General features: G+C 45.6%; 1 protein-coding gene across 1 annotated transcript; it reads right to left on the reverse strand.

The window, feature by feature from the left end:
* Positions 1-1,318: 1,318 nt before the first annotated feature.
* Positions 1,319-11,427, reverse strand: CELA3B (chymotrypsin like elastase 3B). The gene is made up of 8 exons (XM_020982970.2): positions 11,375-11,427; positions 10,012-10,097; positions 9,150-9,247; positions 8,396-8,530; positions 6,117-6,253; positions 5,084-5,226; positions 3,287-3,439; positions 1,319-1,402 (listed from the first exon to the last, which is right to left on the reverse strand). Exons 1-8 carry the CDS (start codon positions 11,412-11,414, stop codon positions 1,385-1,387), a joined length of 810 nt encoding a protein of 269 aa, XP_020838629.1. The 5' UTR covers positions 11,415-11,427; the 3' UTR covers positions 1,319-1,384.
* Between the last annotated feature and the right edge of the window lie 12,236 nt (positions 11,428-23,663).

Genomic DNA, 23,663 nt, shown 5'->3' on the forward strand with positions numbered 1-23,663 from the left:
CCTTGGGAGGTGATAGGTTTCCTTTCAGTAGAAATCATTGAGCAAAGGCTGTATAAACATTTATTGGGGGCATTGTAGAGGAGATCCTCATCCAGGTACTGGCTAGTCTAGATGGCCTCTGAAGTCTTTTCCATTTCTGAGAGTCTGTGAGTTGTATCCCTGAGGGAGGAGACTGTCATAGTCATCCCTCTGGGTCCTTCAGTGCTCAAGGCAGGGGTCACGAAGAGTTAGACAAGACAGAAAAAACAACTGAACGATATACATGTATATAAAAAGCCCTGTCTAAGCACTGAAGGACATGTATTTGTGTGTATACATAAACACATACATATATACACACCCTTCAACATATATATGCCCAATTTTTAATATATATAATATGTTGTTCAATAAATGTTTGTTGACTGAATAAATAAATGAATAAATATCTTATACTTGTTAATATTGGAAAGAATGCCAAACCTGAAGTCAGGAAGACCTGAGTTAAAATGTAGCCTCAGAAATTTACTAGTTATTTGGCCCCAGGACAATTACTGAACCTCTTTTCCTCAGTTTCCTCATCTGTAAAACGGAGATAATAATAGTACCTACCTCCCAGGGTTGTTTTAAGGATCAAGTGAGATAATAATTCTAAAGTGCCTGGCACATAGTAAGTGCTATATAAATGTTAACTATTATTATGATGATTACTATTCCCTCCCTGGCACCTGGTATGCCATCAGGTATAAAGTACTTCTCCCCTTCTTCAGTAGACATCCCCTTTGTCCTGAATGATAGCTATAAAGTTGGGCTGGTTTCTGGTCCCAGTGAGCAGCCCAGATTCCCTCCAGGAGAATTAGGGGCACAGCATTGTTGGGAGCCTTTGGGGGAGGCAGGGCTAGGTGGTATAAAAGAAACACAATTCGCAAGGAACCAGGTTACCTGGGGAAGGTTCAAGTTTTCAGGGAGATTGAAGGCTGAAGCAGGGAAGGGGAAAAGGGAATGAAGATTTATTAAGCATCTACTGTGTGCCAGGCACTGTGCTAAGCACTTTCCAAATACTATTTCATTTGATCCTCACAACAACCCTGGAAGATAGGTGCTATTGTGATCTTCATTTTACAGATGAGGAAACAGGAAGATGACTTTAAGTGACTTGCCCGGGGTCACACAGCTAGTCAGCGTCTAAGGCTGCATTTGAACTTAAGTCTTCCTGACTCCAAGCCCAGTGTCTTATCCACTGCTCCATCTAGTGGCCTGGAGTTGTTACAGTTGGAAGGAGTAAGGCAGGGAGAAAATACAGGGAGCCAGGGGCCAACAAAAAAAGAGAAACAGAAAGCCAGCTTTCCAAGGTGTTTTTATTTCTGCTGTTGAAAGGGCTCCTCCAGCCGGCTCTGGCTCCTCTCTAATTTTCTGCTATTATCTGTAAAGAGAGCATAGGATTTAGAGAGGGAAAGTACCTTAGAGATCATCTCTTCCAACCCTTCTCCCCATTTCACAGGTGAAGGAAATGAGCCCAGAGAAGTGACATACCCATACATAGGTACTAAGTAACCCAAGTCAACTAAATCCAGGCCCTCTTTTAACAATGTTGAACTGTTGTCATCTTCTGGGTCGGCCCAGTGCTCCAGCCAGCCAGCATCACATCCTCCCACCCCTGCCAAAGCACTGAGGAGTAGTATGCCTTCTCCTCATTCTGCTCAAGAACCTTCAAGGGCTCTCTACTGCCTCTAACAATGGTTCTCAAAGTGGGGTCTGGGGACCCCAAAAGACTCTTCTAGAGAGTCCACAAGATCAAAACTATTTTCATAACAATATTAAGATTTTCATTCCTAATGTGGTAAATATTGATAGGTATAACCCATATAAATCAAAGCTCATTGTGGTCCCCAGAAATTGTTAAGTGTGTAAAGGGGTCCTGAGACCAAAAGGTTTAACTAAATAAAACATAAATGCATCAGATTGCCCTCTAAAATCCATCCCAATATAACTTGTCTCTCAAATATCCCCATAATGATGTATCAGTGATCTAACATCCAGGAATTTACATAAAGCCCTTTTTGAACCAACTTCAATGTTTGTGGTTCTTTGGGGTAAGGTAGCAAGGCAATACGTTGGTTAGAGCCCTGAATGTGGAGTCAGGAGAGGGCAGGGCTATGTCCTCTATCTGACTCTAACCAGCTGAGTGACCAGAAGCAAATGCCTTCATCTCTCTGAGATTTTCTCACCCACACAATGAGTCTAAGAATCGCTACTGTATCTGCCTCATAGGGTTGTTGTGAGGATACAATGAGACAGTCTTTGTCAAGAGCTTTAGGGGGCCCAGTGGATATAGGGTTGGACCTGGAGTCAGGAAGATCTCTGTTCCCATCCTGCCTTAGACACTTGCTAAACTGAGCGACCCTAGGCAAGTCGCCCAATTTTCCTCAGCCTCAGTTTCTTTAACTATAAAATAGGCATGATAAGAGCACCTCCCTTCACCTTCTCCCCCCCACCCAGGTTGTTGTTAAGATTAAACAAAATAACATATGTGGAGTACTATATAAATGCTGGCTATTATCACTTCAATTTTGAATAAGTAATTTGACCTGTGTGAGTATTTTCAGATCACAGCCCCTCTATAACTTCAAAGGCTGTTATGGCCAAAAAATTCTTTGACCTGAAGCTGATCAGGGGATCTAGCTCTTCATACCTTTCTAACACCTTACACCCCACCCCAGCCCCTCCATATCCTCTTCTATCCGGTGACACTAGTCTCCCTGCTATTCCTCATACAAGACCCTCTATCTCCCAACTCCAGGTATTTGCACTGGCTGTACCCCATACCTGAAATGCCTTTCCTGCCTTTCCTCAAGTCCCAGCTAGAATCTCACCCTCTATAGGAAGCCTTTCCTGATTCTCCTTAAGATGAGTGCCTTCCCTCTATTGATTCTCTCCAATTGATCCTGTCTATACCTTGTTTGTAAATAGTGGGGTCTAGGTGGTCTCCCTCATTAGAATGTGAGCTCCTGAAATCAGGGGCTGTTTTTGGCCTTTTCTTTGTATTTCTAGTGCTTAGCACAGTGCTTGACACACAGTAGGAGCTTAAAATGTGCTTATTACTGACTGACTGATGAACCTCTCTGAATTAACTTATATCACCAGGCCTAAAGTGGAAGTCTTTCTATTAGGAGGACTTGTTCCATAACATAAAACTGCCATCTAACTCTGAGGTTCTGTGATCCTGGGAAAGTGTGTTCTCTCACCCTTCCCAGCCTCTGCAGGGCACCCAGGCCTTGGCTAATTACCCCTTCCCCCCAATTCCTACCTTTTCAATCCAGTCAATGAAGGCTGAGACTCGGGTGAACACCGTGGGCTTCTTTAGGGTGTTACAGCCAAGAGAAGAAACGAAACTAGTAGCACCATGGACCTTCCAGGTGCCATCATTAGCCTGGCAGTTAAGGGGTCCTCCAGAGTCACCCTGAAACAGTCACAGTGAAGGGGAGGGGGTGATTAGGCGCAGAGAATTTCTCATGGCAGGATAAGTCCATTTTTGTCCGATTGAGGGTGTGACCTCTAAACATCTAGAGATGTCCCAGCCCCAAATCCTGCTGCCTTCGAGTTGTAAGAAACAACTGAATATTTTCCAAACTGAGCTGTGTAAGTGACAGGAGGCAAAGAGTCCAGAGGGAAGAGCAGGATGGCTGGGGTTCCCTGCATCACACTCCTAAGTCTGGGATCAGTGACTTTTTCACAGAATCTCAAAGCTGGAAGTGTTCTCGGAGCAAGAATCCAGTTCAGAATTCACCAATTCACAGCGCTGTCCAGTCTGCATTTGAAAACTCCTGGTGATGGAGAACTCTCCCCTTTCTAAGGCCTTCAGGCCATTCTGTTTGGGGACAGCTCAGTCTGCAACAGTTTGCCCTTCTCTCAATGCACCCCTCAGTGACTTCCAATCATTGCTCATCACAGTTAAGCGAATGGAGAGAGTCTGGATTCAGAGTCTGAGGACCTGGGTTCAAATGTGACCTGTGATATTCTGTTAGCAGTTTGGGGGGGTTTTGGTTGTTTTTATTTTTTGCCTGTCTTTGTATCCCCAGAACTTGGCATACTGCCTAGCACAGAGTAGGTACTTCCTAATTGCTGGTCAATTGACTGATGTTTACTGCCTATATGACCTTGGGCAAATCACTTAACCTCTAGGGCCCTCAGGCTCTTCATCTATAAAATGAAGGGGCCAGGCTGGATGGCCTCTGAGGTCCCTAGTTCTAGCTCCAATTTTATTATTAAATTAAATAATTAGATTACTTCATTTAAATAAATTAAATTCTAAATTTATTATTAATTCTCCCCTCTGGGGACAAGTAGGATAAATCTAATCCCTCTTCTCCATGTTGACTCCTCCATCCTTGAAGATGGCTGGCATGTCCCCTCCCTTTCTCTTCTGGTCAAATGGCCCCAGTTTCCTTAACTGATATCCCTATGGCATGGCCTCTCTTTCCTTCACTGTTACTCTCCTCTCTATGGATTCTAGCTTGTCAATGTCCTTGGGAACTTACGATTCTTAGAACTGACAACAGTACCCCAGATGGGGTCTGATTAGGGGACTGTATGTAGAGAGAGCATACGACCCTCATTTTATGGATGAAGAAACTGTGGCCCAGAGGCCTTAGGTAGTTTTCCCCAGGCATGATAGGAGTAAATAGAAGCTCTGGGTAGTAAACCCAGGTGGTTGGACTCCAACCCCAATGCTCTTTCTAGGACACTAGGATACCAGGCTATCTGTCCTATAAGGAAAGACAGAAGGCAGCTGGGACTGGTATACCCCTCATCCTAGCTAGGGTGGATCCTTCTCTTGATATGTGAAGGGAACATGGCAGAGATTTGGAGCAGGCCTATTGCTGGATCAGACCAGAGCTCCAGCACTAGTGACCTCATCTGTCCCAAGTCAGATGGGTTGGGCAGATTCCTAGGAATGCTGGTCTGGTGGACTCAGGACGGGGAATCCCCAAGCAGAGCTACCCTCTTGTTCCAAGCTCCCCACTCACCACCCTCTCCAGGGCGCTTGGGTGCCACACAGAGCCAGCAGGAAAAAAGCCCTCTCCCCCAAAGGCCCAGCACTCACGTTGCAGCCAGAGCGAATGTCCCCTCCTGCACACACCATGGTGGTTTTCACGCTGGAGCTCCACCAGTCCCGCTGACTGCAATGTTCGTGGTCTACCACAGGGAGCACGGCCTGCTGCAGTACGTCAGGGAGGGGTCCATTAGCTGTAGGGGTGGTGGGGTTGGGGGAGAAAGGTAATTAGGTCTGTTTGGGGAATCAGAGACAGAGAGGGAGAAATAGGAAAGTACTAGATCCCAACCCAAACCAACACCCATAGCTGAGAGTTTGAGAGCTCAAAGTCAAGACCTGGGGGAGTAAATTGAAATATGAGCCTTTGCCCTGAAGTCTAATAGCAAATGTCTTTAGAGAATAGAACAGCGACACTAATTCAAATCTTGCCTCAGAAACTTATTAGCTCTATGATTCTGGGCAAATCACCTAATCTCTCTGTATGCCTCAATTTCTTCACTGGTAAAATGAGGTGGACTGTTCTCTAAGATACCTTCCAGCCCTAAAGATATAATCATATAAATCAAATTCCTTTACCCTGTGATAGCCCTTCAGATACTCTACCTCAGTGTCCTCATCTGAAAATGAGGATAATAATAGTACCTACTTTCCAGGGGGGTTGTCAGGATCATATGATACATAAAAGGTTTTGCAGATCTTAGAGTGCTATATCAATGTGAAGTATTATCTTTATTATTATTCTACCTTCTTCCTCGTTATGGCAGAGGAAATGGCAAACCACTCCAGTATCTTTTCAAAGAAAATCCTATGGACAGTATGGTCCCTGGGGTCAGAAGAGGTGGGTGTGGCTACACAACTAACGATAACTGCGCCGCCTCTTTCCCCAAATGTAGCTCTCCCCAGGGCTCCTCACAGAAGTGAAGTGCTTTGCAAACCTTAAAGCCTAGATAAATGCTGGGTAGTATTATCATTAGCCCCTCTGTCTCCCCCAGAGCAGACAGGCTTGCTGAGCCCTCCTCCCACTCAGGCCCCCTGCCAGCCCTCCCCCTCCCTCTCTCCACTCTGCCCCAGAGCCCAGTCATACTGTAGAGGCGGCCCCAGCCGGTGATGTAGCAGGCTTTGTCATTGTCCAGGAGGGTACCAGCTGAGGGGAGAGAGGCCACTTGGACGTAGTCATTAAGCTGGGCACTTTGAGAGAGCTTGATGAGAGCAATGTCATTCCTGAAACAGATGAGGGGACAAGCTGAGAGAAGACCAGAGAGGGGGATTTCTGCCCAATAGGCACTGCCATGGGGGAAGCCAGTCTGCAAGTCTGAGACCTGCTTTTGGATTCCCCAGCATCCAGAGATTGTTCCCACCTTCCAGCCTCTTCTCTCTCTTCCCAATTCCGCCTCTCTTTCAAGGATTAGCTCAGCCTTCCTCCCTGAAGTCTGCCCTGATAGCGCAGCTCACTTATCACCCTCCTTCCTGGCTTCTTCCCACCCCCCCCCAAAAAAAAACAGCAACTCACCTTTCCACGGCCCTTTGAGGTTTATAAAGCACTTCCCTCACAACCCCATGACGTGGGTAGTGCCATTATCACCCCCATTTTAGAGAGGAGCAGACTGAGACTGAGATCAGTGAAGTCGTTCAGAATCATGGGCTCTTTGTGCCTCTGCCCACACCTGTAATGCCCTCCCCCTTCACCTCCACCTCTTGGCCTTCCTGCCAGCTCCGCCCCAGGTGGTACCCTCTACCTGAAGCCTTTATGGCCCTCACTGGGTGCTTGAGCCTTCTGCTCCAAAAGTCTGCCTTGCATTTCCCTTACAGGTAATTTATCTAGGCTTATTTACCTACAGCTTGTCTCTCTCCATAACAAGTGAGCTCCCTGAGGGCAGGATCGCCTCCTTCTTGTCTCTGCATCCCCAGAGTCTAATATAGTGCCTAGCTCATACTCAGTGCTTCATAAATGCTTGGTGATTAATAAATGTGGAGGTGGAGGGGACCTTGAAGTCATCTACTCTGTGGGTTCTTAACCTGCAGGTCCATAAACTTTTTTTTGCTTTTGTTTATTTATTTATTTGGGGGGAGGGGGCAGGCAACTGGGGTTAAGTGACTTGCCCAGGGTCACACAGCTAGTGAGTATCATGTGTCTGAGGCTGGATTTCAACTCAGGTCCTTCTGAATCCAGGGCCAGTGCTCTAGCCACTGCACCACCTAGCTGCCCCCACAAACTTTAAAAAAGATATTTTGATAACTGCATTTTTTTTCTTTTTGGTTAGGCAATGGGATTAAGTGACTTGCCCAGGGTCTCACGTCTGTAAGTGTTATGTTTCTGAGGCCAGATTTGAACTCAGGTCTTCCTGAATCCAGGGCCGCATGCTCTATCCACTGCACCACCTAGCTGCCCTGATAACTGCATTTCAATGTCATTGATTTCCTTTGTAATCCTATGCATTTTATTTTATGCGTTGAAAAATGATTCTGAGAAGGGGTCTGTGAGCTTCCCCAGACCATCCAAGGGGTCCAGGACACAAGAAAGGTAAAGAAGCCCTGCTCTAGTCCCCCCACCCCCCACCCCCATTTTACAAATGAGGACAATGAGGCTCAGGAAGTAATGTGGCTTTCCCCGGGGTCCTACAGGCTGTGAGCAGTGGTGCTGGGGTTGGATTAGGGTCACAGACCTAGGGCTGGAAGGGACCTCAAAAACCATCTACATTTTACTGAAGCTGAGAGAGATGCTAGGATTTGCTCAAAGTCACACAGATAATAAGCAGCAAAGGAGGGATTTGAACCCAGGACCTTTGACTCCAAATTCAAAGTTCTTATTTCCACACCACATTTGCTTCCTAGGTTATAAAGTGCTAGCCAGTTCAAAATCTCACGATCTTATGAGTCCTCTGGCTCAGGATCCTGTCCCTAAGCAGACTACTCTTTAGACAGGGCAGGTCTTGAGGAGGAATGTGAGCATCCTGGAAACTGAGTCCAAGGAAGGAAGTTGCCTTCCCTCTGAGGACACAGGCAGAGGTACAGACTAATTCACCAAGGCCGAGCCTGCCCTGGGGTCTGCCTCTGTCTTATCTACTCTTTGCCCCGGAGGGCTTGCCAGGTATGCGCCTCCCACAGGCACTGAGCTGTCCAGGCATGAACTGGGGGTGGGAGGGAGCCTTTCGAGGGACTTCATCAATATGACTAATATATGTATAGCATCTTCGTGTCTGAAAGTCGCTTTACTTACGATCCACCCTTGTGAGGTTGGTGCCCCCATTGTTATCATTTTTAAAGATAAAGAAACCAAGGCAGAGAGGACATAAAAGTGACTTCCCACTAGGCATCTGAGTCAGGATTCAAATTCAGAGTGTTCTGTGGGGCTATTCCACTTACCCACAGGCCACACAGTTGGAGTTCCAGTTCTCATGAACAAAGAGGTCATCAGACTTGACAGAAATCACTTGCTCTGTCCCTTCATCCACAGACAGGTCATGGTCTCCCAGAACCACCCGGTATGTGCGAGCTTTGCTGGGAAGCCAGCAGACAAAGTTAAGGGTCAGGAAGTCTCAAAGCCTCAGATTATCACAGGTACCACTCAGCTAGCAGGGATCCCTCCCCACCCCCCCACCCCGAGGTGCCACCCTGGCTAGAGACTACAACAAACTTCAGGTTTTATGATCTTCTAGATCAGGAGTGGGGAACTTGTGGCCTCGAGGCCACATGTGGCTTTCTAGCTCCTTGGGTGTGGCCTCTTGACTGAGTCCAAGTTTTACAGAACAAATCCCCTTTACAGAACAAATCCGTTTATTAAGGGGATTTGTTCTGTGAAGTTTGGATTCATTGAAAGGGACACACTTGAGGACCTAGAGGGCCATATGTGGCCTCACAGATTCCCCACTGCTGTTCTAGATCTATTAAAATTTGTGATCATCAAGCTCAACTTCCTCATTTCACAAATAAAGGAACTGAGGCCCCAGAGGGGAAGTAAGTAGCCCGAAGTCCCATAGCTAATAAGAGCCAGAGGCAGGATTTGAATCCACTTTCTACTTTCCCAGGCTTCCTTGTGAGCCTTAAGGGGCTGAGGTGGGGTCAGAGCCAGGGCTGGGGCGGGGCTGGGGGGGGGAATAGGAGCCCAAAGGAGTCTTACTTAATGCAGTGGCCAGCAGTCAGGACCCACTTAGATGCAATGAGGCTTCCCCCACAGGTGTGGTGATAGGCACCACTACTCTGGTACTGAAGGGAGACCTGTGGAAAATAGACAAGAAGAGGCCTGAGATTAGCCCGACCCCACCAGGGCCTCCCAAGCCTCATAACTGAATGGGATGCTTTGAGCTACTCCAGGAAGGTCCTTCCATCCCCCTCCCACCTAGGCACTAGGTGTAGGTGTCAAGAGTCAGCGATCTAGAAGATGTTTGTGTGCAATGATGGTACACTTCATGTGTCACTATTACACTGTGTGTGTCTTTCATACTGTGTGTCTTCATATCCCTGCTCTCAATAAACACCAAGCGATAACATTGTCCAGAGCAACCAGGCCCAAGTACCCCATTGAGTCCATCCCTATACCAAAGGAACTCTCATACATCGATATCTCCTCTACTAATTGGTAGGATACACCATTGGTGTGTTCAAAGCCTATGAATGATTGTTCATTCCCATGCCAGCCAAGGGCAGAGCTCATTTCCAAACCCCAAAATCCTTGTCTCCCCTCAAGACACATGTTCAGAGGCCTCTTCCTTCCAAAGCCTTCTCTCCAGTATCTGGGAGCCTGTGCCTCTTCGAACTACCTTGGTTTCACTTATCTGTGTCTACTTTGTGTGAACCAGCAGAATGTAAGCTCCCTGAAGGCAGGGGTTGCTTTTGTTTTGTCTTTATATAGGCACCACTCAACCTCACATAGTGCCTTGAGCCGGTAGGTGCTTCACAAATTGTTTTGTAACATTTCATTCCATTGACTCAGGTCACCTCTGCACAAAGTCGTGGCCAGACTCAGGGTGATTTGTCCTTACCTGCCAGGGCCAGCTGTGGGGCACAGCGTCCTCTCCATTCACCACACGGGAGACATGGAAGTAAGTGCGATTGCCACAGCCTGAGTCTAGAGAGAATAGCAAAGAAACAGAATATCAGCATGGGAGCTGGGCAGAAATGAGGACTTGAGTTTGGGTGCTGGGACTGTGAGATGGGGAAACTGGACAAAGGCCACTCTTTGCTCTCAGGTTCTCCCGATCTCAGGGAGGAGGTGGGATACATACCAAAAGAAGCACTGATAATCTTACTGATGTTACCTGAGTAAGTCACTTACCTTCTTCCAGCCTCGGTTTCCTCATCTACAAAATGGGAATAATAAGACCACTTTCCTCTCAGGGTTGTTGTAAGGTTCAAATGAGATAATACTTGCAAAGTGCTTAGCACAGTGCCTGGCATGTCTTAGGTGCTATATAAATGTTAGCTATTATTATTAACATGCCTTCATCACCATCAAATCCTCCCTGCCACTGCCCTTATCACCATTGCTATGACCATCTCATCACCTTCCTGGCCCTACACCAAGGCCAAACCTGACCTGACCGTTCAGTGGTGTTGGCTGTGTGAGGGTGCCAACGACCATGGCACATTCCTTGACCAGGACAAACACTAGCAAATATGCTGCCAGGACTATACTGGGGAAGGCAATGGGAAGCCAGTGGCCAGCTCCTAGGCCGATCCTTCTCATACGCCCTGATCTCATGGCAATTAATACCTGGCTCGCTCCAGCCACTGAGCCTCCTCCACTCTCTGTAATTACCCTGCAAAACAAGGCTGATCTCACATCCAGGACTTCTGCCATATCCCCGCTCTCTATTTCTTGCCACCCTTAAATAATTCTGCAGAATTATGGCATTGCTCTCTTCCTGGTTCTCCAGTTGGCCTTGAATTTTTCCACGGGAATGGCAGCACCTAGGTGCTTCTCACTTTCCTAATTTCCATTATCTAGACATTGGCCCCCTCCTCCTCCCCCCTCTGCTTTTCTAACCTTAGAGCATACTCATTGGACCCAATGTTGGCTCAACCTTAGACTGATCATACCCATGACCCTCTGCTGGCTCAACCTTTGATTAAGCATGCCTACCATTCACTGATGGCCCACTCTTAGGCTAGGCATGCCCATCATCCCCTCTGCTGGTTCAAACAGGATAGGCGAACCTATTACCTTTTGATGACCCACCCTTAAGCTACTCTCATCCTCACAGTCACTCCTGATGACCAAAGAAATTGGCTGCTTTTTAGACCCAAGAGAGGAAGGCACTTTCCAAGGGACCTCTGGGTCCCAACTGGGAACCTTCTACAGCAGAAATACAGAAGGAGTCAGGGAGTCAGGGTCAGGGGTCTCACCAAAGGCCACAAGCAGAAGGGTAACCAGAAGCTTCAGCATTCTGTCTGGCTGTTTCGATAGGAATGAGGAAGAGGCTGCAAAACAGTGGCCTTAAATAGAATTCCCCATATCAGCTGAAACAGGAAGCTGAGGTATCCTGCTGGATTGCCTAATGGAGATCAAGGTGGAGATGAGGGCATGTTCCCAGAATATCACCTGCTGGCCAAGGCCAGAGGAGCTGAGACCAGTGTTGGTGCAACAGGTGGAGGAATACCCAGGAATACCCAAAAGAAAAGGCCCAGGCATCCGGAGGCCAGGTGACTTTGGCTTTGAGACCCATGATATCCTGAGCTGAGCTCTGATCAATAGGACAAACCACCCGGCAATTCCAAAGGACTTGTGATGAGAAATGCTCTCCACCTCCAGACAGAGAACTGATGAACTCTGACTGCAGACCAAAGCTTATTGTTTTTACCTTTATTTTTCTTATTCCCCCCCCCACAGCATGGCTGATGTGGAAATACATTTTCAGAAGACTTCACATGTATAATGGATATTGTATTTCTTGCCTTTTCAGTGGGTAGGGAAGGGCTAGAGCAAGGGAGAAAATTTGGAACTCAAAAATATTTGTTAAAATTAACAATAAAAAAAATGATACTGAGCTGGTAATAGGGAATGGGGAGTCAAATTCCATGGACCCTTTCAATGTCTTCCAGGGATTTCAAGTTACTCAACTAGCCACCCTCTGTCCCCCTTTCAGTTTTCTCATCCAATAGGGATGCTAACCTTGCTCCTGGCCATGATCCTGTCATCACATTGGGTTAGATCCTCTCTGAGATCTCTTCCAACTCTAGCATTCCACGGTTCCTGAATTCTTTAACATGCTTATCTACAGTACCAGTGGCTAATTCCCCAAATGATAAATGATCAAAAGATGAGTTTTCAGATGAAGTAATCAAAGCTATCTATAACTCACTATTGATTGGAGAAATGCAAATTAAAACAATTCTGAGGTACTACCTCATACCTATTAGATTGGCTAACAGAACAGAAAAGATAAATGACAAATGGTGGAGGCGATGTGGGAAAAATGAGACTTTAATGCATTATTGGAGAGTTGTGAACTGATTCAATCATTCTGTAGAGCAATTTGGAACTATGCCCAAAGGACTATAAAACCACACATGCCTTTTTTTGTGTATGTGAGGCAATTGGGGTTAAGTGACTTGCCTAGGGTCACACAGCTAGTAAGTATAAAGTGGTGTCTGGTCTTGAGACTGGATTTGAACTCAGGTCCTCCTGATTCCAGGACCAATGTTCTATCCACTATGCTATCTAGCTGCCTCATGCATACCCTTTGACCTAGCAATACCACTAGTAGGTCTGTACCCCAAAAGAGACAAAAAACAAAAAGGAAAAGGACCTATATGTATAAAAATATTTATAGCATCTCTCTTCTGTGGGCAAAGAATTAGAAATTGAGGGGATACCCATCAGCTGGGGAATGGCTGAACAAGTTGTGGTATGTCATTATGGTGGGATACTATTGTACTATAAGAAATGATGAGCAGCATGCTTGCAGAAAAACCTAGAAAGATTTGCATGGGCTGATGCAAAGTGAAATGTACTGTGTACAAAGTAACAGCAATATTGTAAGATGATCAGTGTGAATGACTTAGCTATTCTCAGCAATACAATGATCCAAGACAACCCTGAAGGACTTATGATGAAAAATGCTATCCATCCCCAGAGAAAGAACTGATGGTGTCTGAATGCAGATTGAAGCATACGTTTTACTTTATTTTTCTTGAGTTTTTTTTGTCTATGTTTTCTCTCATAATGTGACTATTATGAACGTTTTGCATGACTACACATGTATAATCTATGTCAAACTGCTTGCCTTCTCAATGGGGGGGGAGAGGAAGGGAGAGAATCTGGAGCTCAAAGTTTTAAAAATTAATATTAAAAATTATTTTTACATGTAACTAGGGAAAATATTAAATTGAAAAAAAAGAACCAAGTGCTATTTGAGTTTTAAGAGGATATTTTGTAAAGGACAGTGTTTAACCTAAAGTTATGGAGCATTAATCATGTAACTTCAGACACAAGGAGGGGAGTATTGTGGGGGGAGCATTGATTAAATGACATCACAGGGAGGCACATTCTTTCAGCCAATGGAAAAGAGGGGTCCTTGATAAAACAGGCGGAGAGGAAAACATGAACAAAACACAGAGATAGTGATGAAATCCTAGTGTGGGAGGAAAATCATTTGGCCTTCTCTCTTCTATCTGATTGGACACATGGCCAGGTTTGTTTGATCAGCTTGGAGGCTCAGATCTGTTCCCTAGCCCTGGATCCAGAGCACCTGTGATTTTTAGTAGAGAAAGAGGAGGAAGGTGGAGGCAAAAGAGAGAGAGGAGAGAGGGCAGAAGGGAGGGAGGTCAGGTTATTTTTCAGTCATGTCTTCCTCTTCAGGATCCCTTTTAGGATTTTCTTGGCAAAGATACTGGAGTAATTTGCCACTTCCTTCTCCAGCTAATTTTACAAATGAGGAACTGAGGCAAACATGGTTAAGTGACTTGCCCAGGGTCACACAGTTAGTAAGTGTCAGAGACTGGATTCAAACTCAAGAAGCAGAATCTTCTTAACCCCAAGCCTAGCACTCTATCTACTGTGCCACCTAGCTACTCCCCCTGTCAGGTTATTACTCCTGTTTAAAATGCAACTTATTGATGATTTTTGTTTTTACATCAGCACCTTCTCACTCTGACCCATATCGAACCCTCCCTTATGACCCCCCCCAAATTAAGCAAAAAGATCTAATACAGAATAACGTCAGATAGTATTTATAGTATTCTGTCCTAGTAGTCTCCCACCTCTGCCATGAAAGGGGAGATATGTTCATTATCTTTTCTCTGGATCCTTCACTTTTTCCCCATTAATCAGAATGAAACTTCCTTTCAATGATCTTTTTATTTACTTCGTTGTAGTCATTGTGTATCAACATACACTATATATATATATATATATATATATATGTATATATATATATATATATATATTTATATGTACACACACACGATATACTCTCTTAGTTCTGCTTACTTCACTCAGAATCAGTTTATACAAATCTGCTCAAATTTTTCTGAATTCCTAAGAGTTGTCATTTTTTACCACATAATGATATTCTATTATACTCACGGATCATAGCTTTTTTAAAAAAGTCATTCTCTAATCAACGGCAGTGCCTAGAACATAAAAGATGCTTTATGCATGCTTGCTGATCAATGGATGTCCAGCTTGTTTCCAGTCCTTTACTACCACAAAGAAAGCTATGGATATTTGGTTCAACCTTTGTTTCTCTTTGACCTCCTTCAGGTAGTCATGCTAGGTCAAAGGGTATGGGCAGTGTAGTCATTTTTCTTGAATAATTCCAAATTGAAATCCAGAATAGTTGCACCACTTCAGAGACCCACCAAAAGTACATCAATGTGTCAAGAGGCAGGCTGTTTCTTGAGACCCTCTCCCACCCCCAGACCTCACCATCCGCCTCACCCCCATCCCCCCCACCTATCCTACCTGGGTGTAAAAAGCATTAGATTTGGAAACCTGGTTCCAGTCCCAGCTCTGCCACTTACCACCTCATGAAGATCTTGGGCAAGTTAATTCTCTTCTTTGAGACCTTATTTCCTCATCTATAAAATAGGGATAATGATACTTGTACTACTATCTACCTTAAAGGATTAGTGTAAGGATCAAACAAGCTAACGAAAGTGAAAACAGTTAATAAACTATTGAGTTGATACACTGTAAAAGATGCTTAATATTATTATCCTAGAAAAATTAAAGACAGCTTGGCATAGGTGGCTTCAGAATCTGAAGGACCTGGATTCAAGTCCAGTCTCCAATCCTGAGCTACTGAGAGTCCTGATCTAACACCTGACCTAACATCCCGTCACGTAACACCCCATGACTGCCGCTAAATCACTCCCCACTTGAAGTAGCAAGCAGCCTTGAACAAGGTGGTGATCACATCCTGTTTTACCCTGATTCCAAGAATTAGTTTAATTGCAATATCCTGGGTTCAGTAGACAAACAAATATGACAAGATTTACCTCAGAGCCCTAATGTGGGGACCAATCAGCGCTAAAACCTATCCCCACTTCTCTCCAACTCCCCACACCCTATAAAAATGCTGCTCCCTCCCAAAAAGTGTCTCTACCCTAGCAGGAGACTCACCCTTGTTGGCAAACTCAATAAACCTTGCATTGCTTTCCAATTTCTGGACTGGTTACCCTAGTAACAATTTGGTACGGGTGGGGAGGGGGGAGGGAAGGGGGACAATCTAGCCAAGGGGAGCCTTACGTTGACTTTGAGTCAGGACCCAGACTTCGCTGGCTCAGAATCTCCCCATACCTGCAGGAACTGAGTCAGGTGAGTAATGTTACTCAGGCAGGTTAGGGTTGGCCATGTAGCCTAGACTTAAGAAATAACAGTCATCTTGGACTGATCAACCTAGGGTCTGTTTGGAGTCTTTTGGAAACTGGTTTCCTTGATTGTAACCGAGACCAACCCTAGAGAACTAGAAAGACTTCAGCAGCAAGCGCTTGTGTCTGTTTTGTGTGTTTTTGTGGTTAGTATTGGCATCTTAGATTCCTAAGTCAGTTCTTCAGGCAGGAACATCTACAGCCATTGGCTTGCCAGGCCAGCTGACAGGCTTTCCTGGGGATGGATCAGAGGGGGGGAACCTGCAGCCTCGAGGCCACATGTCACCCTTTAGGTCCTCGGGGACCCCTGGATTAGATCCATGACCTGATGACTAGTTCTGGCACTAGCCAGTAGTGCTACCAGGACTGTCTTGAGCAAGGTGCAAAAGCAAAGGCTGCATTCCTGAATGCCAGGGGTCATCAGGAAGGATTTCCTTGGACAACACCCTCCATATAAGCTGCAGACCAGGACTGGGAGATAGATTGCCTTCCAACTCCCTGAGTTCTGATGCCAAAGGCACTCACACCGGGGACCTGTTTGTGGTTGTTTCTGTTGTTTGTTTTCATTATGGGTGCTGGGCCTTCAAAAGCCCACTGTGGGCCTCCTGAGGATAAAACATTTAAACTTTACAAACAGAGAGCCACCACATAGCTAGATATATGGTATTTTTATATGCCAGATGACTTGGTGCTGCAGTTTTCCTTAGAAGGCTCATTTGACCTGCCCAAATTAGTTACCCCCCATGGGCCTATAAAAACTAAATACCTGCACCAGATGGCCACTAAAAAAGAGACCTATTCCATTGTTAGCTCCAGGGATGAGAATGAAAAGCAGTTATGTTCCCTAAATCCAATAATTCTTCAGCTATTAAAGGGACTGCCAGGGCTTCCTCAATTTATGGTTGCCTTCTTCATCCTCTCTGTCAGCTCCTTTTCTCCCAGGAAAACTGTCCCCACCTCGAGCTCCATCATAGCCTTCCCCTTGCTGGAAGGTGTTAGAGCATACATCAACCAAAATCACCCTGAGGCATAAGGCAGAGGATAAAATCACAGGAGAAACTCTGAGATCCTATGCCCCACGAAGAATTTCCCAGTCCAGTGGTCCTCCCCTACTTGTCCATGTCCCCTGATCCTTCACTGAATTCTACCCTTGGGGATCTGATTTCCCCATATTGCAAGAAAAGCCTGGGAAATTTACTGAGAAATTGAAAACTTTATTTGAAGCCTCCAAGTTAACCGGGGCCGATACCAATAAGTTAATGGTGGTCCTGACTGGCAAGTGTCTCTGGACCCAGATCCAAGAAAAGTCAGCCTGGCCCAAAGAACCTCCCCTGCCCCATCCTGACCTGAATAACATGGGGTGGCACAAAAGCAGCTCTAGAAGGGTTGAAGGAAATGTTTCCTAATAAGGTAGATTGGGGTGAAATTAGTCCTCGTGTCCAGCAGAAGGAAGAGCATCGTAGAGACCCTTTTGCCAACTTATGGTGGCCTCTGAGATCCAAAGGAGGAAAAAGAGGAGTTTGTAAATGGTCCCAGGGAGCCCTTGCTGTCTGACTGCCAGAAATGCTTGCTTGGCCTCACTGAAGCCACTCTAGAGGAAGCCTTCCACATGTCTTCTGGTCTATTGGAACAAGAGTAATCTAAGGAAGAGAAAAGGGGGGGGGGAAAGTTAGTCATGTCACAGATTCAGTCCTGGAGGGAAGGAAGAATGGCACCCTTTGGGACTGGCATTCTCTTGCCGGTCCAACCCTCCCCCATCTATACCAAATCACAGGCTCCTCCCTTGGGAGGTGTGTGTCTCCTGCCATCAGCTCAGATGTCAGAGGAATGAATGCCCTCAGGTCCTTCGAAAGGCCATTTGAGCTGGACTTCCCAGGTACTCCAGGGACCCCTGGTGAAACATCCCACAATGGCCCTCATTTGTCCTTCCCATATCCTTACTCAAGGGGACCTTTTCATCACTTTGAAAGTGACTGGGGCAGATGTCCCTTGATTTGAAAATACCAGCGCCACTCATTCAGTCCTCAGTGGCAAGGCCATCCCTCCTATGCCCTTCACTGATCAGATTCTCATTACTGTTGGAATCAAGGGTCACCCTGTAGACCATCAAGTCATCCAACCCCTCCCAGTTTCCCTCCAAGACCTTCAAGGCAGTCACTCCTTGTTGAGTTCCCTTTCTTCTATTAGCCTCTTGGGTGGAGACTTGCTTTGCTGGTGGGGATTGTACTATTCAATGCTATGATAAGGGCCTTTACCTCCATGTTCCTGACCTCCTGATGCCACTTTTCCCTCTCCTTAGTACCCCAGTCTCATCTGAAACAGCCCCCACCCTCTCTGGGCTTGACCCTGTTCCTTTTGACCTATGGCCCATTGGGAAAATCAAGGTGGAGCAAGTACTAGGGGACATGGTTCTCACTTCTTTGGAGGCCACTTTACCCTCCCCCTTTCAAAGACAGTGCTCACTGCCCTGGGAAGCTGAAGAAGACATTGAGCTTATCAGCAGGGACGTTGTGAAGTTAGAGGTCCTTGTTTCCACCCAGTCTCCCAGCAATATCCCTATCCTGCCTGTACCAGAGGTTTAGAAATTTATACCTGAAGGGAAACAGATCTATGGGTTTATCCAGACCTCTGTCTGGTCAACAACTTTGCAATTCTCTTACACTTTGTGGTCCCAAGCCCTATTTCTGGTGTTTCCCTGACACCCCCTAAATCCACTTGGCCTACTATCATTGACCTATGGTCTACATGATTTGTCATTAGAAGATTCTGAAGATCACCTGGCAGGATAAGGTACCAGACACTGAGATCCTTTCTCAAACTAAACCCCCAAGGATTCAAACTCTAGTGCAGAGAGCGCCACTCTGTTGGGCTGGCCACGTGGTTTGAATGCCAAACGTATGTTTACCTAAAAGGCTATTTTATGGAGAACTCACACAAGGCAAGCATTTGCATAGAGGTCAGAAGAAGCAACACAGTGACACTGTCAAGGTCTCTCTGAATAACCTTGAAATTGATGGTGGGACATGGAAATCACTGGCACAGGACCACCCAGCATGGTGATCCCTCATCAGAGAAGGTGCTCTGCTCCGCGAGCAAAGCCGAATTGAAGTAGCTCAAAAGAAACTCGAGATGTGCAAATTGAGAGAATCCACCCCAACTGTCCACATGGACTATTTGTGCCCGCCCTGTGGTAGAGCCTTCCAAGCTCGTAGTGGTCTGATCAGCCACAATCAGACACACTGTACTTTGACTCTAACATAATGACGTCATTTTGGTCCTCTTCAAGAACGCCAGCCAACCAACCTTTTTCATATCAGTGTGCCCTAATGGCTAATTTCTCTTTGCTGTATATTTCAAAGACAGCAATATACTTGAGTTCATTTGCCCCAGGGGTTTAGGAACTTCCTTACCATTTTTCAGCCCAGTAACACTGGGACCCTCAGACTTTCCAGCCTCCCTGTGGTTCCACTTTGGTTCAGTATGTTGACGACCTGCTCCTGTGCTCCTCAGACCTAGAGTCCTACAAGGAGGACACAGTGGACTCACATTCCCTGGGTTATCAACCTGCCCAATGTACTGGTAGATACTTGAGTTTCCCCTTGTGCCATGGTCAGAGACACTTTCCCCTGACTGTACCCAGGTCATTGTGACCTTCTACCCTCCTGACACCAAGAAAGTCCTTTGATTTCTACTTGGTGTGGCTGGCTATTGCTGCCCCTAGATTCCTGACTACTCTATGACTGTGAAACCTCTAGATGTCTTGACTATCAAAGCTATCCCTGACCAGCCTTTGCCTTGGCCACCAGAATTCCAGGAATCCTCTGAGCGATTCAGGGCTGCCCACCAATCCTCCTCTTCCCCTACACTTCTAGACAATGCTAGGTCATTCTTCCATCTTCTTTTGACTCGTGATCTCCAGGTTTGCCTCTGAGATGATGACCAGGCCCATGGGGATCATCACCACCCTGTTGCTTACTACCGCCTCTACATCCTCACTCTTGCTGCTACCACAGCCCTGGTCGACAAGGTACAACCTTTGGTATTAGGTCACCCATTTGCTGTTTCTCTCCCCTATGATACATGGAAGTTCCTGAAGAATGAAACCACTCAACACCTCTCTAATCCATGTCTTACCCCAAACGAACCCTTCCTCCTGGCTGAGAACATCTCTCTCTCTTCTCTCTCTCTCTCTCTCTCTCTCTCTCTCTCTCTTTCTCTCTCTCTCTGTATGTGTGTGTGTGTCTGTCTGTCTGTCTGTCTCTGTCTCTCTCATACCTGACTCAGCCTTGTTATGCTTCTACTTCTCCCAGCTGCTGAGGATGCTGATGTCCCTAACCACAACTGTTCTACTGCCTACCAGTTATCTGCCTCCTTTCTATCTGGAGTACCTCTCATTCCTCTTCTTTTAGAGAAGATCAAAGACCCAGAGCTTGGGGATCTGGTGTGAGCCCCCAGGACTGGGCCCAGAGGGATGGCTCTGCAGGCCAGCCTTGGTGTGCCCTGCCTAACCAACTTCTCACAAGCCACCTTGTGCCTACCTCAATATTCTACTTTATCCCCACCCCAATCCTCCCACACCAGGGGCCCCTCTGTTTTGTTGCAAGGTGGGGATACTGATCCTGACTGGATCCAACAATTGTCCTGCTAACTTCTCAGCCTTCAGACCAAAGCAAAGCAGCCAAAGGTGGGGACACATGAATGTAACCCTCAGCCATCAGTGGCTGCTCCAGTGTACCTCCCTCCGACCACTGAAGAGGGCAGCCCATTTTACAGACTTTGCCCCACATCCCCACTGCACTGGCCATCACCACCTTCTCCTTCACCTCAGCTTTGATGGCCTCAGCCCTGCAGACAGCAGTGGGTATGTGGGGGAGTGGTAAGGGCTGGCTGGTGGGATTAACCTCTACACTTTGTGCTGCTGGGATAAGTGGCAGTATATAGTAGCTCCTTGTCTTGGTAACATTATGCCATGTATAATCTGTGCTCGCCCAGCCCATCTCAAGCTTCTCCTGAACCTCATAAGAAGTGTCTACAACCCTGCTGGTCCACTGACTTGAGTCTTACTGTGGCAGACAGTATACTACCAATGAATGTTTCTAGTAGAGATTATTGGGGTCGGCAAGCCTTGGCTCAGGGGTCCCCATTCTTTGGAATCTCAAGCTTATCTGTAAACTTGAGAAGATAGTCCATTCTCTGTCTCCATTCAATCATCTCAATGCCTAAAGACAGGGGAGGTGGGCCCTTGAGTCCTTCAGCGCAGGAGCCTTGACACTTGATAGCCGTGTATTGGAATATCACACTGCTCTGAATCTCCTCTTTACCCACATGGGTAGACTATGTCTCAACCCTAATAGGATCGAGTATTGTACTTATGTGTCCACCTCCAATAAGGGCACTGATATTCTCTCAGGAAGGTAGATAAAGCCACCCAAAACCTCTCAGAGATCTGGAAGGACCTTTCACAAGTCATCACCCCAGTTGGCAACTCCATGTGTTTGAAAACAACTGAGTCTTTAGATTTCTGGGGTGGGGGTGGGAGGAGTTGGCAATTGTAGCTTTTCCAAGGCTTCTTAATCCTTCTGTTTATTTTAGTAGGTGTTCAGGTGATCATGAAGTGTGTTCAAAGACTCATAGCCCATCTTCACACCTCCATTATGCTGTCTTGTGTGCAGCCCCCTCAGAGCAGCTGCCTTGGTGAAGACCTATTATACTGCTCTGGAATGCCTCCTCACATCTCTTCCTATGAGGACACCATACTTGTAATTTTCTAAGCCCTGACTTTCCCTTATGAAAATTGTTGAATTCTGTGAGTTCAAAGAGGAGTGGGATGGGGTGTGCAGGTCCTGACCCCACTATCTTGACACCTGTTAATCTCCCCCCATTATGCTCCCTGACCCACTCTCCACAGCCTGGAACAAGATGTCAACACATACTGTTTTGCACCCCAATTGCTATAATATCCTGGGTTCAACAGAGCTGCTACCAATCAGCACTAGACACCACATCCCCACTCCTCTCAGCCTCTCCAGGCTCTAGAAAATGCTGCTCCCACTTTAAATGGTGTGACTACCTGTGCTGGCGAGCCACCCTCCCTGGTGAACTCAATAAACCTTGCATTGGTTTAAAATTTCTGGTTACTTGGTTATTCCCATCTTCCCAAACCACTCATTCCCAGTGCTCCAGGCAATTTTATATGATGTAGAGCAGTTCTTAACCTGGGTCTGTGAACTTGCTTCAAAAAAAAATTGGGGAGGGGGAAAGGAGGGAAAGAATTTGGAACTCAAAATTTTTGGAACTCAAAATTGTTTTTACATGTAATTGGTAAAAAAATATTATTCAAAAATATTTTTCCAGTTATATGTAAAAGCAATTTTAACATTCACTTTTTAAAATTTTGAGTCCCAAATTCTTTCCCTTTCCCCTCTCCCCGTCCTAGATGGTTAACAATTTGATATAGGTTATACATGCACAATCATGCAAACCATATTTCCATACTGGTCATGCTGTGAAAGAAAACATGTAACAACAAAAACCACAAACCAAAAAATAGTATACTTTGATATGCATTCAACCTCCATCAGTTCTTTCTCATGAGGCAGTTAACATTTCTCATCATGTGTCCTTTGGAATAGTCTTGGATCTTTGTATTACTGAGAAGAGCTAAGTCGTTCACAGTTGATCATCACACAGTATATTGCTGTTACCGTGTACAATGTTTTCCTGCTGCTACTAACTTAATTTTGCACCAGTTCATGTAAGTCTTCCCAGGTGGAAAAAATAAAATATTTTTTAAAGTATTTTGATAACAATATTTTGTATAATTGGTTTCTTTGTATGCTTGTGTATTTTATTTTATGCACTTTAAAACTTTATTCTGAGGAGTTCATAGGCTTTACCAGATTGCTAAAGGGGTACAAGACCAGAAAAGGTTAAGATTCCCTGATAAAGAGAACGTTTCTCATTGGGAGCTCCTTGGACCAATAAAATCAAAGATTCAATTTTTAAAAAAAAAAAAGAAAGAGGACATGCCAAGTGTGTTACAGAGGAGCCAACAAAATAACATGTGAGATCCAAGGAGGAAAGATTACTCCCTGGAGGATAAATCAGGGGAAGTTTAATTTGTCCTAAACTCAAAATTTTCAGTCTTTAGCTCAGCATAGGGATAAAGATGGAGGGATGAGATAGGTGAAATTTGGAAAGCTGCAGGCAAAAGAAGAGGGGGCAGTACTTATAGCATTGTGTCCAGATACCTGTAAGAGCCCCACACATCAGAGACCATCCATTGGGGTCCAGAGGGCTGGGACACTGTACAGATAGGCTTTGTGCCAAAGCCACCTGGTCAGTCTCTTCCAGGGCCAGCTGCCTTAGTGCCCAAGCTGCTGACCTCAGGCATGGTACCAAGCCTCAACCTCTTCTCTATAGTTCTTTGTACCATGCAATATAGTGGAAAATAAATGGAAAAATAAACTCTGAAATCACTTGTTCCAGTTGGGCCGGTGGGGTGGTATAGGATGGAACATTAGGAGTTGCTCCAAGGCAGCTGCTTGAAGCTAGGGAAGGGGACAGAAAGTTAAGATTGTGGATGACAGTGACTGAGGTCCCCACATGTGTGAAGTTCATAAGATAACAGAATTTAGAGCTGGAATGGACATGAAATAAATTAAATAATTTTAAAAATTAAAGATCACAAAAAACATCACCCTACTTTATTTAAAATTTTTTTTAAAAAATTTGAACTTAAACAACAAATAAAATGGGCATTTCCTTGTACACAGTTTAACAAAAGAAAAGAATAGTAGCTGAAACTGTGGCTCCCTATTAT

This window comes from Phascolarctos cinereus, unplaced genomic scaffold (assembly GCF_003287225.1).
Source record: "Phascolarctos cinereus isolate Bilbo 61053 unplaced genomic scaffold, phaCin_HiC Scaffold_726;HRSCAF=1367, whole genome shotgun sequence".
Lineage (NCBI taxonomy): Eukaryota > Metazoa > Chordata > Mammalia > Diprotodontia > Phascolarctidae > Phascolarctos > Phascolarctos cinereus.

What these genes read in the sequence shown, in the direction of transcription:
- CELA3B (XM_020982970.2), bottom strand. Translation starts at nt 11,414, where the DNA reads ATGCTGAAGCTTCTGGTTACCCTTCTGCTTGTGGCCTTTG. An exon ending in CCTTCTGCTTGTGGCCTTTG is followed by an intron (nt 10,098 to 11,374) that starts GTGAGACCCCTG and finishes TATTCTCTCTAG; the next exon opens with ACTCAGGCTGTGGCAATCGC. An exon ending in CCCACAGCTGGCCCTGGCAG is followed by an intron (nt 9,248 to 10,011) that starts GTAAGGACAAAT and finishes TATTTTCCACAG; the next exon opens with GTCTCCCTTCAGTACCAGAG.